General features: G+C 45.3%; 1 protein-coding gene across 1 annotated transcript in view; it reads right to left on the reverse strand.

Annotated features, from left to right (window-relative positions):
* Nucleotides 1-17,433, reverse strand: part of LOC126483649 (neural-cadherin-like) — a 263,505-nt gene that overhangs the window by 119,869 nt on the left and 126,203 nt on the right. The window contains exon 2 of the mRNA XM_050106709.1: nucleotides 1,281-1,396. Within this exon, the coding sequence (XP_049962666.1) occupies nucleotides 1,281-1,334 (54 nt within the window). The 5' untranslated portion in view covers nucleotides 1,335-1,396. The remainder of the gene's footprint in view (nucleotides 1-1,280; nucleotides 1,397-17,433) is intronic.

Here is a 17,433-nt window from a genome sequence, read left to right on the forward strand (position 1 = left end):
AACTACTTAAACCTAACTAATGTAATGAAATCACACACATCCATGCCCGAGGCAGGATTCGAACCTGCGACCGTAGCGGTCACGCGGTTCCAAACTGAAGCGCTTAGAACCGCACGGCCACACCGGCCGGCTTTTTTTTTTTTTTTTTTTGCTGCAGTATTATTCTGCAGAAGCGGGATACAGTAGTATCCTTTGTTAGAGGATTAGTTCTTACCCATCAAAATCACAAAAATTTAACTGAAAACTAAAAAAATGAAAAATTCCGGAGTTCCGAAAAATTCCCGGGTTTATCCCGGTTTTCTCCCGGATGAAAAAATTCCTGGGTTTTTTCCGGATCTCCCGGTTGTCCCGGGTCGTACACATCCTGTTTCATTCTCTGTAGATACGCAATTGAGGGTTAGTCGCATAGAAAAGAGGACTGATTTTTTTTTTTGTGTGTGTGGCTCTGAGCACTATGCGACTTAACTTCTGAGGTCATCAGTCGCCTAGAACTTAGAACTAATTAAACCTAACTAACCTAAGGACATCACACACATCCATGCCCGAGGCAGGATTCGAACCTGCGACCGTAGCGGTCACGCGGTTCCAGACTGAAGCGCCTTTAACCGCACGGCCACACCGGCCGGCTTTTGTGTGTGTGTTTGCAGGTACAGTCTGCAGCCCTGGTACACATTGAAACCCCCGTAGCGCTTCGCTAAAGGGTCGAAAGCAAAATGGAAGAGCCCACTGATGAAGTGGCGTGTCATTAAGTAATTTATTTTCGGCTGCAGCGGAACTATTGCTTCTGTGTCAGGGCAACTCAGACGGATAAAGAAGTCATGTCGATAGGCCCGACACAGATGCGGTGGTTCCGCTGCTGCCGAAAATAAATTACTTCACGATACGCCATTTTATCAATGGGCTACATTTTGTTTCGGCCCTCTAGCGACGCGGTACGGTCGTGTGGGGACTGTAGAGTACATGTAAACAAACAAAGAAACAATTGGTGATGTAACTTTGTAGTTTCCGATGTGATAATTAAAACTTCATGTCTATCCACCGCGCACGCATCCCTTAGAAGTGAGTGTAGGCGTCAGCAAGTGATGTCCGGTGGAGTGGCGGGGTTTCTGGCAGCCGCGGCTCGGCGCGGTGTGCCCCGCCCCTTCCCGTTCGCCTGTCGCAGGCCGACGGACGGCCAATTACGCGACACGTCCTCCGCTGCCGGCCCGCGACCATCCCGCTCCGCTGGGAGCCACGGAGGCAGACCGCAGCCGCGCGCGCACGCAGTTCGCCGCACTCACCCGCTTCCTGGTCTCGTAGTCCAGCGGGCCCGCCACGTAGATGGCACCCGTCATGTTCTTCACCGCGAACGAGCCGCCTATGTTCCCGCTCGTAATCTCATATCGAATACGGGACGCTGCAACACACAAACACAACAGAATAAAACCAGTGCACAACAGTCAATCCATTCAACTAAAACACTAAAATACCTTGAACTAAACATCTATGTAAACCTAACTGACCAAAAGAAAGTCCGCAGTGGTGCACAAAATAATAACCGGCTGAGCATTACACAGGATATTTCGAAGTCTTTGCGCCAAACATGTAGGGGCGATAGATCATATCATGGGGAACGCCTTTCGTTAGAGACAAAATACGCTACTGGCCATTAAAACTGCTACACCAAGAAGAAATGCAGATGATAAACGGGTATTCATTGGACAGATATATTATACTAGAACTGACATGTGATTACATTTTCACGCAATTTTGGTGCATAGATCCTGAGAAATCAGTACCCAGAACTACCACCTCTGGCCGTAATAACGGCCTTGATACGCCTGTGCATTAAAAATGGTTCAAATGGCTCTGAGCACTATGGGACTTAACATCTGTGGTCATCAGTCCCCTATAACTTAGAACTACTTAAACCTAACTAACCTAAGGACATCACACAACACCCAATCATCACGAGGCAGAGAAAATCCCTGACCCCGCCGGGAATCGAACCCAGGAACCCGGGCGCGGGAAGCGAGAACGCTACCGCACGACCACGAGCACGCCTGGGCATTAAGTCAAACAGAGCTTGGATGGCGTGTACAGGTACAGCTGCCCATGCAGCTTCAGCACGATACCACAGTTCATCAAGAGTAATGACTGGCCTATTGTGACGAGCCAGTTGCTCGGCCACCATTGACCAGACGTTTTCAATTGGTGAGAGTTCTAGAGAATGTGCTGGCCAGGGCAGCAGTCGAATATTTTCTGTATCCAGAAAGGCCCGTACAGGACCTGCAACATGCGGTCGTGCATTATCTTGCTGAAATGTAGGGTTTCACAGGGAACGAATGAATGGTAGAGCCACGGGTCGTAACACATCTGTAATGTACGTCCACTGTTCAAAGTGACGTCAATGCGAACAAGAGGTGACCGAGACGTGTAACCAGTGGCACGCCATACCATCACGCCGGGTGATACGCCAGTATGGCGATGACGAATACACGCTTCCAATGTGCGTTCACTGCGATGTCGCTAAACACGGATGCGGCCATCATGATGCTGTAAACAGAACCTGGATTCATCCGAAAAAATGACGTTTTGCCATTCGTGCACCCAGGTTCGTCGTTGAGTACACCATCGCAGGCGCTCCTGTCAAGCAGCGTCAAGGGTAACCGCAGCCATGGTCTCCGAGCTGACAGTTCATGTTGCTGCAAACGTCGTTGAACTGTTCGTGCAGATGGTCATTGCCTTTCAAACGTCCCCATCTGTTGACTCAGGGATCGGGACGTGGCTGCACGATCTGTTACAGTCATGCGGATAAGATGCTTGTCATCTCGACTGCTAGTGATACGAGGCCGTTGTGATCCAGCACGGCGTTCCGTATTATTCTCCTGAACCCACCGATTCCATAATCTGCTAACAGTCTTTGGATCTCGACCAACGCGAGATGCAATGTCGCGATACGATAAATTGCAATCGCGATAGGCGATTCTATCGCTTGCAAACATTTGTATCATTCATAAATACCAAAAGCAACACTCAGCATTCCCAATGCGGTACTTCATTTTATTCTAGTCTTACATCTGAAATGAATGCAAATTCTCAGTTCAGTTTTTCATCAACTTAAAAATCGGCTAAACAAATTTAGCCTTTTCCACAGTCAATAACAAAATAAGCACCCAATTTCAATATACTTAAATATGGAATCAAACAATTTCTCCTATTTTCTGACTAGTTCCTCTTATTTCTATATCAGTAATTGCCTGTTGTGCCGTGAGTGGTAAAATTTGGGGTACTGGAAGTGGAGTTCTTAGAACGGCTTTATGAGTAACGTTCGTATGCATTCGTATTTTCAGCGATTCCGCTGAAATCGTAATGTTGTCATTTTATAGCACCTCTTCCGCCTGTCCTAATTTGAGGATTCGTGCAGTTAACGGTGAACGGGGTGCAGGACTCTGTTCTGATGTCTTGCCAGCGGCACTGAATGAACTGATGCGTAGTGCTCGCAGCGGCTACCTTTCCAGCTGATGGGCTCACGCATAATACTGCCGGGACCATGGCAGTTATGTGATTACTTTGACCAGGAAACGCAATATGCTAATGTGGTTCGATTATTTTGATTCCGAGGCTGCCGTTGAAAGCGCACGGGCGCGCTTGGGTGTGTGTGTGTGTGTGTGTGTGTGTGTGTGTGTGTGTGTGTGTGCGTGTGCGTGTGCGTGTGCGTGTGTACGAGAGATAGAGCATACATAGAGACGAGCAGGGGGGTAGGAAATGAGAGTTGAAATTCTGCCGTGTTCCTCTACAGACTTTTGCCAAGTGAATGTATAAACTGCCGGCGTACGTTGCACCGGTTTAAATTTTAATTGCGTTTCCATATTCAAAGGGTCGGAAAGGCGGCTCATGGGGGGGAAAAAAGGGGGAGGGAAAGCGTTTGATATGAACAGAACAAAGAAAGTGCCGACCCGTTTTATTCAGCGACTGCCCTCTTCGCCCTTTGCAGGCCAAGCGGCGATCCGAGCACGCGCGCAACAGTTCACTCAAAGGAAGCGTCCGACTTGGCGGCGATACCGCAGAGGGCCAGGTGGCGTCCAGTCCACGTTAGGGCGTCTCCGACAGCTGAGCCTGTGACGTTTCAAAAGAAAAACAGCCTTCACGACGGGATGAAAAGAGATTGATTTTTTTTTTTTTCAGCTCGTTAGTTGCAGTTGGAACTGATTTGCAAGTCGCGGGATGGTCGTCTCTCGAACTCTGTCAATCTCTGCTTCCTCTTACTCGTACCATCTGTACTCATTAATCACAGTATTAAGTAATAAGATGCTGTGCAGGGCCGCTAGTTCAGAAGGAACTCTGGTAGGGAAAAAACAGTTTTTTAAAAAATTTTTATCTTCCTTTCAACTTCCATTAACGTAGAAGCCCTGCTCTGAGCTGGCTTGGCCTGGCTAACTCCCAGCTCACACCACGAGCTGTTCGCGAGAATAACACTCAGCTATCCATGGGTAAAAATGCTGAGCGCATGGCGCCCCTGCTTCCGCGGTCCGCTCAGAGGTAGCCAATAGTGTGCAAGGTATGTGCGAGTATAACGTACTGCCGTGGTGCGATCGGCAAGGAGACGTAGACACGAAGGCGACGCTCTCTTCTCTGCTGGCTACCGAAACGAAAAGATGTATCTACTCTCGTCTCCCACTTGGCTTCCACTCAGACCCCTGTTTCAACACCTCTGAACTGGCAGCGTCCTCCTGTTGACGCTGTTGTACATCGACGCTGAAGTTTTCATTATGGTTTAACTTGAAATTTTGCTTCAAAACGAAGGGACGCCCCAACCTCGCCTGTCCACTCATCACCGCCCTTCGTCTGTAATGCAGTGAGTTTGAACGTGATGAAAAAACTAGTCCTTGCGAGAGCGATGGGACACGGCATTTACGAGGTAGCGATGAAGTGGGGATTTTGCCGTACGACCATTTCACGAGTGTACCGTGAATATCAGGACTCCGGTAAAACATCAGATCTCCGACATCGCTGCGGCCAGGAAGAGATCCTGCAAGAACGTTACCAACGACGACTGAAGAGAATCTTTCAACGTGAAAGAAAATGCAACCCTTCCGCAAATTGCTGCAGATTTCAATGCTGGGCCATCAACAAGTGCCAGCGTTCGAACCATTCAACGAAATATTATCAATATGGGCTTTCGGAGCCGAAGGCCCACTTATGGACCCTTGATGACTGCACAACACAATGCTTTATGCCTTGCCTAGGCCCGTCAACACCGACATTGGACTGCCGATGACAGGAAACATGTTGCCCGGTCGGACGAGTCTCGTTTCAAATTGAACCGAGCGGATGGACATGTACGGGTATGGAGACAACCTCATGAATCCTTGGACCCTGTTCAAACTGGTAGAGGCTCTTTAACGCAGTGGGGCGTGTGCAGCTGGAGTGATATTGGACCCCTGATACTTCTAGATACTACTTTGACAGGTGTGACGTACGCAAGCACCTTGTCTGATCACCTGCATCCATTCATGTCCATTGCGCATTCCGATGGACTTGGGAAATTCCAGCAGGACAATGCGACACCCCAGACGTCCAGAATTGCTACAGAGTGGCTCCAGGAACACTCTCCTGTTTAAGCACTTCCGCTGGCCACCAGACTCCTCAGACATGAACATTACCGTGTATATCTGGGATGCCTTGCAACGTGCTGTTCAGAAGAGATCTCCACGACCTCGTGCTACTCTTAAGAGTTTATGGACAGCCCTGCAGGATTCATGGTGTCAGTTCCTTACAGCACTACTTCAGTCATTAGTCGAGTCCATGGCATGTCGTGTTGCGGCACTTCTGCGTGTTCGCGGGGGCCTTACACGATTTTAGGCAGGTGTAGCAGTTCCTCTTGCTCTTCAGTGCAAAAGCTTATTGTTTCTGTGGAGGAAGGCTCATGGCGCGACTTTTTTTCTTTCATTCTCCGTCTGTACAGCTTTTATCTTGCATTATACATCATCCCGCTTAAATTTCTTACGTTTTGCTGCGATTTTTTTACCAGCTTCCTTCTTTAGATTTTCTTTTAAAAAGGACGAATTAATAGGATCCCAACAATATTTTATTTCATCAGGTCAATAACCTTCTTGTTTTGAAGTGTTATGCTGTTACGATCATCGGCCGCATATCCAGACGTGTCGAGTGTGTCGCAGATTGTGGAGTTTGTGGGGACTCAAATCTAAAATGTATGCAGTCTGTACAATTGCAGGTGGTATCCAAAGGAGGGGTAAAGATGTGCACCGTATGGCCTCAAACGCTCTCATAATCAGAGATTGCAGCAAGTGCTTTCTCGAGGGCGTTGTCAGTACTCCTCAGATAGTTTGCTAAGTAGCCTGCAATCGCGAGGTCACGTGGTACGTACTGCACTGCAGCCGAAAGTGTGTGTGTCGCGTCATAACCGATAAACGGCTCATCTCTGCGGGTGAGACAGGGACCCTCTGGTTCTCACACTGTTTGCTTGAATGACTGTGTAGATGTGTCGTTATTTGTAAGTAATGAACGTGTGCATGAATGTATGCGGAGTAGGTTTGTACTATGTACACGATTGCACACTATGGTTGCGTCTATACATGTATGTGTGAGTAGTTTCTCTTCACCTTTTGCTGTTGGTTAACCCGTTTCCCATGTACTGTAGAGAGAGAGAAAGAGAGAGAGAGAGAGAGAGAGAGAGAGGGGGGGGGGGTGGAGAGATGGAGAAAGTTGAATTTTATTCTATAAAAATTCATTGGGAAACGTTGTGTATAGATTAATTAATTTTAGTGTAAATAAATTGCATCTCCATATCCGATAATATTAGTTTACAAAAAAATACATATATTCTTCATTAAAATACAAATTACTGTCTTTCAAAAAAGGTGCTATTTCGCTGGTGTATATATATGTTTATAACTCATCTTCTAAAGTACAAACAAATGATTATCGAAAATTATTGCTCATAAGAAATATTTATTGCTAATAAAACCATCAGTTTTTTTGTTATATCATTGTTATTTCTTACAGATTATCTGATCCCTACACTACAGAGTACAGATGATTAGTTTCATCAGCTGCTCAACAGGAGTTGGAATTAATTTGCTGTACGATATTGTACGTGTTGAAACATGAAGACCTATGCATTTAAATCTCAATGCAGTAGACAGATACATACCTACATAAAGTGTTAAATTTTTTTTTGGGTGATACATCTGCATTTTGGCCTATCCTACAAATTTCCCAAGCTCACAGCCTGTCCTGTCAGTTTTCCACTTTTATGGCCAATTTTACGACCTATCCTGCCATTTTGCCAACTGTGCAGCCAATTTTACCAATTTCCAGATATGGTGTCCCACTAATTTGTCCACGTTGCCAATTTCTGGATTTGATATCCTACCAATTTGCCAATTTTGCAGCGAAGTTAACCAGTTCCGAATTTTGCATCCTACCAATTAGGCAGTTTCCTACCTACTTTTACTGCCAGTTTCATCAATTTCCGTATCTCACACCATACGTCTAGCTAAATTAGTTATGGTCCTCTCAGAAGACAGACCTAGAATGGAAAGCAGTAGGGCGCCACGGCGATTGGTTGACAGCGTGACGATGTCGACGTTTCGCAACTGGCCGGGAGCAAAACGGGGAAGGTAGGTCAGTGATGTTGAATATAACACGCACAATTGTCTCTGTACCGGAAATGCTGAAACCAACAAGCGTTGACCTCAGCGATTTTTGCCAGAATCCACCCGGGCACACTACTCGTGTACAACTCTGTCGGAAAATTTCCGAATAGAAAAGTGCAGGTTTGAATGCTGCTTGCCGATACTCATTAACTGGAAGGCTACCTGCAAGACCAAGCAGTGTTAGGAAAGAATACTGTTTAATGACACTACTACATCCGTTTGGACTTGAGAAGGCAACTGTACAGGGACGTCCACAGTACACTAGCACTGTTACCCCACATGAGCAACAATAAATTAGACTAATGTGTCGTCACTCCAACGATCCATATCGCCTATTCACGATAAACAGTGATGACTGACAAAATATAGACCTTGCCGCCTATTATCCACTTCACTGGACCAAGTCCACTAAATAATTATGTCATAGAAGAAGTTTAGTTACTAAATGACTCACCAGTTGATTAAATTAATAGAGAAAATGTCACAGTGTGCAGCAGCCCTTAGAGAGAATATACTGAGGTACAGTAAGAGCGGTTCTATGTTGAACGTTTCATGACTGAATCGATATATTGCACAGGGCTGGTTAAATGAACAATGTAGATACAACCGAAAAAAGAAATTTTCATTTCGCTCGTATTTTCGAATGGTTGACATTAAAAAGAAAACTAATGGTTTATATATCCGGGTACCAGGTGCATGTTATATTAGCTTTTAACTTTTCTACCATCTGTCCGATAGAAAAAAAGTCAAACCCTTCCGCTTCAGTTGGGCAAGCGCTGTGGCGAATTACCCCTTCCCACAGTATTTTGCTTTATTAAACATTTCGTAAACAGAGAGAAGTGCCCAATTATAACTGACAAGTGCTTCATCGAAGCTAAGCAAATGATGAGCGCCATGAGTGTATTGAGGTGTTGTTCGCCCGATGGTTGTCATTTAATGATATCCACACCATTTTTATTCGTAACCACGTGCACACAATTTTATTTCACAACAAGTAGTAATCTATGACACAGATTGAAGTCGCTCCTGTGTTTCATAAATTATCATTGCCATTTTTCATCCAGTACGGGGCTAAGCCATTCCTGAAATTTGTAAACTGCTCTGCTTACCCCACTGCCAAGACAGTGGGATTAATTCTTACTTAACGACTCAGCTGAGTATATGATTCATTCGCGAACATTATAAAATTTCAGTTATTCCAAAAGTATTCGATACAAGAGAGCCCAACTCATCTTGTTGCCAGTTCCGTTACGGGAAATGCTTGCTGAATAGACGTGCTGTGTGTTGTCAGGTGTTGTAACAATGGAGAACGGCACATCATCTAAGCCTTTGGCGTATCATCAACGAGACGATCGAAGGTTTCCCTGTAGCCATGCGAAGCTACGGTGCCACGAGAGAGTACGTACATGCTTTGATATCCTCAAAGGTAACTCTCAATGGGTGTTAATGTAGCCCTATGATTACACCATCTACAAGTGTCAGCGTGCCAACCATTCAACGAAATATCATCGATATGGGCTTTCGGAGCCGAAGGCCCACTCGTGTACCCTTGACGACTGCACGACACAAAGTCATACGCCTCACCTGGGTCCGTCAACACCGACTTTGGACTGTTGATGACTGGAAACATGATGTCTGGTCGGACGAGTCTCGTTTCAAATTGTATGGAGCGGATGGACATGTACGGGTGCGGAGACAACCTCGTGAATCAGACAACCCCATGTCAGTAGGGTCTGTTCAAGCTGGTGGAGCCTCTGTAATGGTGTGGGGGGTGTGCAGTTGGACTGATAGAGGACCCCCTGATAGGTCTAGATACGACTCTGAGAGGTGACACGTACATAAATATCCTGTCTGATCACCTGCATCCATTCCTGTCCATTGTGAATTCCGACGGACTTGGACAATTCCAGCACGACAATGCGACACCCCACACGTCCCGAATTGCTACAGAGTGACTCCAGGAACACTCTTCTGAGTTTAAACACTTCAGCTGGCCACCGAACTCCCCAGACATGAGCATCATTGAGGATATCTGGGATATCTTGCAACGTGGTGTTCAGAAGAGACGTCCACCCACTCGTGCTCTTACGGATTTATGGACAGCCCTGCACGATTCATGGTCTCAATTCCCTCCAGCATTACTTCAGACATTAGTCGCATCCATACCACGTCGTGCTGCGGCACTTCTGCCTGCTCGCAGGAACCGACACGACATCAGGCACGTGTAGCAGTTTCTTTGGCTCTTCAGAGTAGCTGCGGTGGTAGGGTTCAAATGGCTCTGAGCACTATGGGACTCAATTTCTGAGGTCATCAGTCCCCTAGAACTTAGAACTACTTAAACCTAACTAACCTAAAGACATCACACACAGCCATGCCCGAGGCAGGATTCGAACCTGCGACCGTAGCGGTCTCGCGGTTCCAGACTGTAGCGCCTAGAACCGCACGGCCACTCCGGCCGGCTGCGGTGGTATCTTAGCTCGAAGTGTAAGTCATGACGAAAGGTCACTGTTTTATTATGAGTTGGCGAAATCAACGAATTTGGTGTCATGAGAATAACTTTAATTCTTTTTACGGTGCGTATGTTACCCATAATGAATTGCGATGAAAGGTTTATATACGCTACTTTTTATGTGTAAGTAATTCGACAATCTTTGCTCCAATTTAGAGTTTCATCATCAATATGTAACTCGATATTTGGGCAGTCATTTTCATACGGTCCTTCAATATAGATAACTTGGTCATCTGCAAGAAGTCGGAGGTGATTATTAGCATTGTCTGCCAGTGTGGGGTCAAAGGAAAAAGGCATTAGACCGTAACCGCTTTAAGGAGCCAGCTTTGGGGTAAGGAAGCAGGGAAGGGTGTGGGAGGAGAGTTTAAAGGAGTGGTGGGAGGGGAGGGGAGGGGAGGTGGAGGAGGGGTGGGAGTGCGGCTTCACGGTGTCTGACAGCTTCAAAGCGAAGCCCGGCCGAGGCGTTAATTACGGCTGCCTGAGGCCAAGCGCCGCTGCAAGGCAACAACTAAAGTAGTTATACAAGGCGACGGTTCCCGTGCTGGCTGTCACCCGTTCACTGGAAACTGATGCAATTCTGGCGCCTTCGCAAGGAGCGCGTGGTGAAGGTACATCGCAGTCTGACTTGGTCAAGTATTTCGGAGAAATGAGTGGTACCCTACAGTAACTTTACTCTGGATGGTGCTGCACAGCTACCAAAGACAATGGCACTAGCCTGGCAATCGAAAAGGAAAGCTACTAACTCTCCTCCCTTTGCCGGCCAAATGCTGATTAAAATTTCTCACACTGCTAGGATTCGAACTCGCTACCTCTAGATAGTGCGTTGGCGACCTCCGCTAGAGAGGAGGCTCACTGCAGACGTTTAAGCGATACAAGTATTTTCGCTTTTCCTGTTAGCGAAGGTTATATGACTTAGACTGTGATGCCATTACAGACGGGAAACTAACCTCAACAGGAAAAGAATGAACGGAGAAGGCTGTCTCCTAGCAGCGGAACCACTGCATCATTTCTCTTAAACGATTTAGAGAAACCGCGCAAAACCCAGTTGTAGAGCCCGCATCTCGTGGTCGTGCGGTAGCGTTCTCGCTTCCCACGCCCGGGTTCCCGGGTTCGATTCCCGGCGGGGTCAGGAATTTTCTCTGCCTCGTGATGGCTGGGTGTTGTGTGATGTCCTTAGGTTAGTTACGTTTAAGTAGTTCTAAGTTCTAGGGGACTGATGACCAAAGATGTTAAGTCCCATAGTGCTCAGAGCCATCTGAACCAAACCCAGTTGTAGATGGATCTTCAGCAAACACATCGACTAGGCTCACAGCATCAAGGGCTTCGCCAATTAGTAGTGAACATCTTTAGCATAAGAGATCGTATAAGTATTTAGTGAGTAATACAAAGAAGCAATATGAATTGGAACGACCACTTACAATCAGCATTAGGGAAAGCGAGTAGAGCATTAAAATTCACTGGAAGGTTTCTGGGAAAGTGCCATGATTCTCTAACGGAAATTGCTTACAGTACGGTAGTACGACTAATCCTAAAGCATTGTTACAATGAGTGGAGCCCTTATCTGGTAGACATGATAGTAGACATCGAACGAATTTAGCGACCTGCTACTGCGTTCGTATTATGACAGTATGAAAGACGACCTAGACCTCACCAGGCATTGTTAAGTAAATTTAAAGAACCTGCATTCGAGGACTATATGACTATCCTGCCAGCATTGTTAATCATACACAGGGATTATGAGAGTAAAGAGACATAGAAATAAAGATATAATGGGCAGTCAAATGAAAACGAGACAGATGGGAAAACGCAATTAAACGTTATTATTTCAAAAGTAGTCGCCATAACTGTGACTATCAAGTGCGAAACAAGAGGGTAAATGCCTCCAGGGAAAAATGTTGGCGCTTGCGTATGGAACCATGATTGTAAACACGCGTTCATAAACGTCTTTCTTCACGGCTCCAAAAACATGGGAGAGATCGGGACCGTATGGAACCTATGTTTGAGTTTCATAGCGGAACTTCTGCAGCGTACTAGAAACAACCCTGGCAACATGTGCACGGGACCATCGATACAACTTTACAAGACGGGGAGTAAGCAAACTTCTTAACGGCATACCAGGGAACTTAAAAGTGTACTTGTTCTTATCTTTACGAGCTGATCAATGTAACACTCCATACGCCACAATCGGCGAGAAACAACTCCTACCACTAGCGTGTCCGAGGCAATAAAGAGTCACGGCAGAAGAATCCATATCGCGTGCTAATTAATTAATCAGTTAGGAAGGATTAGGGACAATTACATACTGTCTGTAACAGATTTTTCGGAATCCTTTATACGGTAGCGACATATATCACATCTAGGAGCAACAGTCGGGTGTAATTCACGGTTCATCTTCAAACGGAACGACCCCTCCTCGTGATTTTTAAACTATAACTGACCTCTAATATTATAACTTATTTCAAAACGAGAAGATCACGGAATCTTCGTTTTCTTGGCAGGATTAATATTCCATGAGTCAGCTATAGATCCGTTGCAACACAGAGAAACGTGATTCAGCATTAAACAATATCTTTGCGCTTTCTTGAACTATGGGCAAAGACAGCACGTTATAATTTGCTTCTCATTAAAATTTGGATTACTTAATTTCTCTCTCCAGGCAACACACTGAATTCTGATGAAGCCAAAGTACTGAGTAGCCTCCGTTTGTGTTTTTGCATTTAAAATATCTTTAGTGAATGAATTATCTACAACGCGTAACCTAATAAAATATCGGACATAAATAAGATCTCTTCGGGTTCTATTAAACGCAAGGTACAAGTAATGACTATTAAGACTGGAAGTAATTTAGTATCAGTCCACAAAACCACGCTAGTTTCGGCTAGTGCAATTACAGTGGCCACATTTAACTTTAGTTTCTGCAGGATAGTAAAGGATTCATAGGAACTGACGTAAAGAAAGACTGTTGAATCCTTACAGTAATTACTATTTAAATTAGAAGTTTCACTTACATTCATTAGAACAAAGACAGCAATCGCACAGACCAACTTAAGGTCAGACAAGGCAAAATAATAGATACTGAACGACTCATTGTCGTGTATTAGTATACGAGGTCCGACAATAAAGTAATGAGACTGATGTGAGAAAAAAATGTTGCTTACAGTTTTAGTCAAGTTTAGTGTTGTCTCCTTCAAAGCAGTTCCTTTCTGATTGCGCACACTTTTTTCAGCGCTTCTACCATTGATGTTAACATTTCTGGAACTCATCTTCTGTAATATCCTCCAATACCCTCGTCACAGCTTTTTGGACATCTTGTGTTGTTTGAAAATGGTGTCCCTTGACCGCCGTTTTGACTCTTGGAAATAGAAAAAAGGCGAACGGAGCGACATCTGGTGAATAAGGTGGCTGTGGTAGTACTGAAATTTGTTTTGACGTTAAAAATTGCTGTACTGACAAAGCAGTATGGGATGGCGCATTATCATGATGCAGAATCCAATTATCAGCAATGTTGGCACAGACGCGAAGAACTCTTTTACGAAGTCTTTCTAAAATTTCTTTGTAGTAATATTGGTTAACTGTTTGTCCGGGAGGCACCCACTCTTTATGAACAATTCCCTTGGAATCAAAGAAGTACACAAGCACCGCTGCAAACTTTGGCGTTTTGTCTCTAGATTGTACTTAAAAAACCAACTTTCACCACCAGTGATAACACGTATCAACAATTCTGGATTGATTTCCGTTTGCTCTAACTGATCGGCTGTCACATTTTTCTGTGTCTCTCGCTGTTATGGTGCGAAATTTTTTGGGACCATTTTTGCACAAATCTTTCTCATACCAAGATCTTCAGTTATTATTAGACGAACCGTTTCTCGATTGATGTTCAGTTCTTCTGCAATCATTTTCACGGATAATCTTCGATCAGATCGTACGAGTTCACGCAGCCTGGCCAAGTTGACATCAGTCCGTGATGTTGATGGTCGTCCACTGCGGTATCCATCTTCAACATTCGTTCTGCATTTACTAAACAATTTCTGCCAACGAAAAACTTGAGGTGTTGACGTAACGTCCTCTCCAAAAGCTTTCTGAAGCTTACCGTAAGTGGTCGTCGCGTTATCACCCAATTTAACGCAAAAAGAAATGGCATACCGTTGCGCTATATTATGCGATTTCATTTCCATGACGAGAGGCACAAACACATGTTAACTTGTAAATAGTCATCACGGGTCTGCCGCCGGATGACGTTGTCCAAATACCCACAATATTTTCTCGGAGCGACTGTCGGACATTATCAGGTGGTTGAACCTCGCTGATCCTACCCAGCCACCAGCGAGGTTCAACCACCTGAAGATGTCGGACAGTTGCTCCGAGGAAATATTGTGGGATTTGCACAACGTCATCCGGCGGCACACCCGTGAAGACTGTTTACTACATATCCGCCGGGAAAGCCTGAAGAGTCACACATGTTAACTTATTACAGTACAACTCACGACTGAGCAGCTGCATCGATGTGCCGCTTGGACTAGAAGCAGCTTATAGACCAAGGTCAAAGATATTGTGCCTGCGCAAGCCTGCACGGTTGCCACATCTTGCAAAGAAAATCAGCCTCATTACTTTATTGTCGCTCCTCGTGTATCACAAAACATGAAACAAAACAGGAGCGCTCCCAGTATGTTTATTCTTGGGCAAATATGACGCTTTACACAAATTATTAAGACTGAAAGCTACATTTATTTTCATAATGGTTCAAATGGCTCTGACCACTATGGGACTTAACATCTATGGTCATCAGTCCCCTAGAACTTAGAACTACTTAAACCTAACTAACATAAGGACAGCACACAACACCCAGTCATCACGAGGCAGAGAAAATCCCTGACCCCGCCGGGAATCGAACCCGGGCGCGGGAAGCGAGAACGCTACCGCACGACCACGAGCTGCGGACTATTTTCTTAATACGTACTTAAAATAAATCTAAGAATGAGAATGGTTCAAATGGTTCGAATGGCTCTGAGCACTATGGGACTTAACTTCTGAGGTCATCAGGTCCCTAGAACTTAGAACTACTTAAACCTAACTAACCTAAGGACATCACACACATCCATGCCCGAGGCAGGATTCGAACGAGCGACCGTAGCGGTAGCGCGTTCCAGACTGTAGCGCCTAGAACCGCTCGGCCATCCTGGCCGGCTTAAGTTTGTAAGAATTGCAGATGCTATTTAAGTTTTTAGTGGGTCTTCCCAGTTCACTTCAGGCGAAAGCCGAATAATTCCTTCAAGCCTGCACAGTCAGTTTCCTTACGTACATGAGTGATTATTCCGTTTCTATAGTAAAAGCTTCGGCGTCAAAACTAAACGTGCAACAGTAACACCAGAAGACATCGCAACGTACCACTCCGAGCCGGCTAAGAATGAGAGCCTCTCTTAAATTATACAACGATTCTAAAGGAGGCGCCAGAAAGCCAGAGGTTATATCGTACCCTATCTTCTGAGGCGGAGTCTACGTATGCACAGCCAGTACAGTAATATCTTGTTATCGCCCTGTACAAAATTATTCGGTCGGGAGCTGCCTCTGCCATATACTCTTAACGCTCCAACGATACGGTCCCGTGTTCCATCAAGTGTTAGCCTAGTTCCCTTTCCTTTAGTTTGATACTTCTGCGAAAGTTTGCAGACTGGAATGTGACGGTTCGCGTCAAGTTGCTCCCTGAAGCGAGTCGGGAGGTTCCCCCGCGAGACTACTTGAGGGCCCCTGGGGACGAGCAGAGTGGAGGAGTACTCTGGGGGCCAGTGGGTCGACGGCTGGCGCCAACTCCGGTTCGCAAGAACCTCCAACTCGGCCCCGAGCCTTAATTGCCAAAGACACTGCGCCTTGCCGGCACGCCGCCTTCATTTAAATACGCAGCGCAAGAAACGCCGGCGGTCACGGCAGCCTCGTTGCAGGCGCCATTAGAATGCAGTGCACCGCTGCTTGCCCTCCGTGATTTTTGCGAATCGCGCTCAAATGGAGAGAGCGAACTGCCGGCGCTAATAACAGGCAGCCGCCTATTACAGAAGCGGCCGTAGCTGCAACCGCTGCCAACGCTGTCTCGCGTACGAAACGGACTGTATTAAAGTGACACTAACTGCTTCATCCACCTACAGATGATGATGATCAAACTAAATCCCGTGGCGAGTCTCGATGGATAATTAACACTGCAACGTTTGGAATGGATGCCGAACAGTCTATAATAATGACAGCATCTTAACGTGTGTCTATGAAAAGAACGATTACATTAAGCTGACAAAGTCATAGGGTAGCGATATGCACATATGCATATGGTGGTAGTAGTGGGGAAACACGGTACGAGGGTGATGTAGGGAAGCAGCCTACTCACGCCTTATAAAATTCACATCAGTCTTTCCATTGTGTGCCAGCCAGTCTGCTGTAACTGGCTCTGACGTCATAAATCTTCCGCAACACTTTAAAAATCAAGTAAATAACCGAAAACGTTTCTAGCATGTCAGGAGTAATACTAAATCAATATGTGTTGAATATCAGTTCAATAACTTTAACCATTTTCGAAATTTGGACGTTTTTCTGTAAAAATCATTGGCGCAACAGGAAAGAGCTAGAAAGTTAAAAATCTACATTTAGATTCCTTTTGCATAATAATTTAGTAGAAACAGTATTCTGGATCTCACAAATTAAAATTTTAGTCGAAATTCATGATTTTCTGGTTTTTATCTTAAAAATTAAGGAAGCAAGGTAGATTAAGTAGGCGAATAAATAAAGCTAGGATGTTTAAATTTAAGTAGAAGGGAGATCCGCTATAATCATAAAGATCTGAGAAGTTTCAACTGAATAACTATAAAACTATAGCGATAGCGTATCTTCAAAGGGCAAGTTCAGAGCTCGTCTACTGCGTGTAGTGTAATTAAATTAATTCTCTCGCCCAAAATATTTGACTTAGCCACGTCAGACTTTTATTATGATTACTTACCTGTGTGCTGATTGCACATTTAAATTGAGAGCTTCATCGGCCATCAGCAAAGGAAGCAATGATTTTTTCGATAACTTAAAGTGGTGCATTACTAGCCCAGCGTCTAGTCGGGAGAGCAGATTTGATCAGACGTTCCCTTAGCCGTCGGCACCGCGGCTTTATATGTAAGAACGCTGCGCGAAAGTAAGTAGGCCCCAGTTCTCTCCAGACGCTGATTAGCGCACCACCTGTGCCGGGAGTCGCGTCGCGTCGGTATCGTTGATATAAACAGCCTCGGATGCAGTAAT

This window comes from Schistocerca serialis, chromosome 6, assembly GCF_023864345.2.
Source record: "Schistocerca serialis cubense isolate TAMUIC-IGC-003099 chromosome 6, iqSchSeri2.2, whole genome shotgun sequence".
NCBI lineage: Eukaryota > Metazoa > Arthropoda > Insecta > Orthoptera > Acrididae > Schistocerca > Schistocerca serialis.